The 667-nt window shown below is 41.2% G+C and overlaps 1 protein-coding gene across 1 annotated transcript in view; it reads right to left on the bottom strand.

The window, feature by feature from the left end:
• Positions 1 to 556, bottom strand: part of LOC103385693 (ski oncogene-like) — a 2270-nt gene extending 1714 nt beyond the window's left edge. The window contains exon 1 of the mRNA XM_008319657.1: positions 552 to 556. Within this exon, the coding sequence (XP_008317879.1) occupies positions 552 to 556 (5 nt within the window). The remainder of the gene's footprint in view (positions 1 to 551) is intronic.
• Between the last annotated feature and the right edge of the window lie 111 nt (positions 557 to 667).

Raw genomic sequence — 667 nt, 5'->3', positions numbered from 1 at the left:
GGAAGGTGGGGGGGCGGCTGGAGTACAGAGAGGTTTTACATCAGTGAAGATTATGGTCAAATTCAAGTCCAAACCACAAACACATTCATATTTCAAGATTTAAAATCAACAGACACTGAAACAACAGACACTGAAACAACAGACACTGAAACAACAGAACAACAGACACTGAATCAACAGACACTGAAACAACAGACACTGATTCATGGATTCTAGCTGAATATTCGACGCCTGTTTTCCCATGGTTTCTGTTATTGTTGTCAGACTTTTCTAGACTCATACATATTTATAATCACAGTGGGAAAAAAAGAATTTGACTTATTCTAAAAAAGTTTAAAAAAACATTTTTTTATATATTGATGTCACCGACAGCCAGACAGGAAGTGTTAACGGTGAGAACAGGAAACAGTCAGACAGCAGGAGACCAAGGTCATTCCTTTAGGAAGGTTAGCAAGTGAACAACTGCTGAAGGCATTTCAACCATGTGCGGTGTAATGTGCACTTTGGCCGCCAGGGTATCAGGGTGAATCTCCTGTACTCCTCACATTTACCACATGAGGGCGAAGTTGTACAGGAACGACCTACTGTCTGCTGATTCCCAGTCAATCTCACACGTTCTTCCTTCTCTCCCACTGTAGTGTAACAGACTGTAGTGTAACAGACTGTA

Source organism: Cynoglossus semilaevis, chromosome 11 (genome assembly GCF_000523025.1).
Source record: "Cynoglossus semilaevis isolate Cse_v1.0 chromosome 11, Cse_v1.0, whole genome shotgun sequence".
In the NCBI taxonomy this organism is placed as follows: Eukaryota; Metazoa; Chordata; class Actinopteri; order Pleuronectiformes; family Cynoglossidae; genus Cynoglossus; species Cynoglossus semilaevis.
Note: the sequence above shows the minus strand (reverse complement) of the source record. Positions and strands in the feature narration are given on the sequence as shown.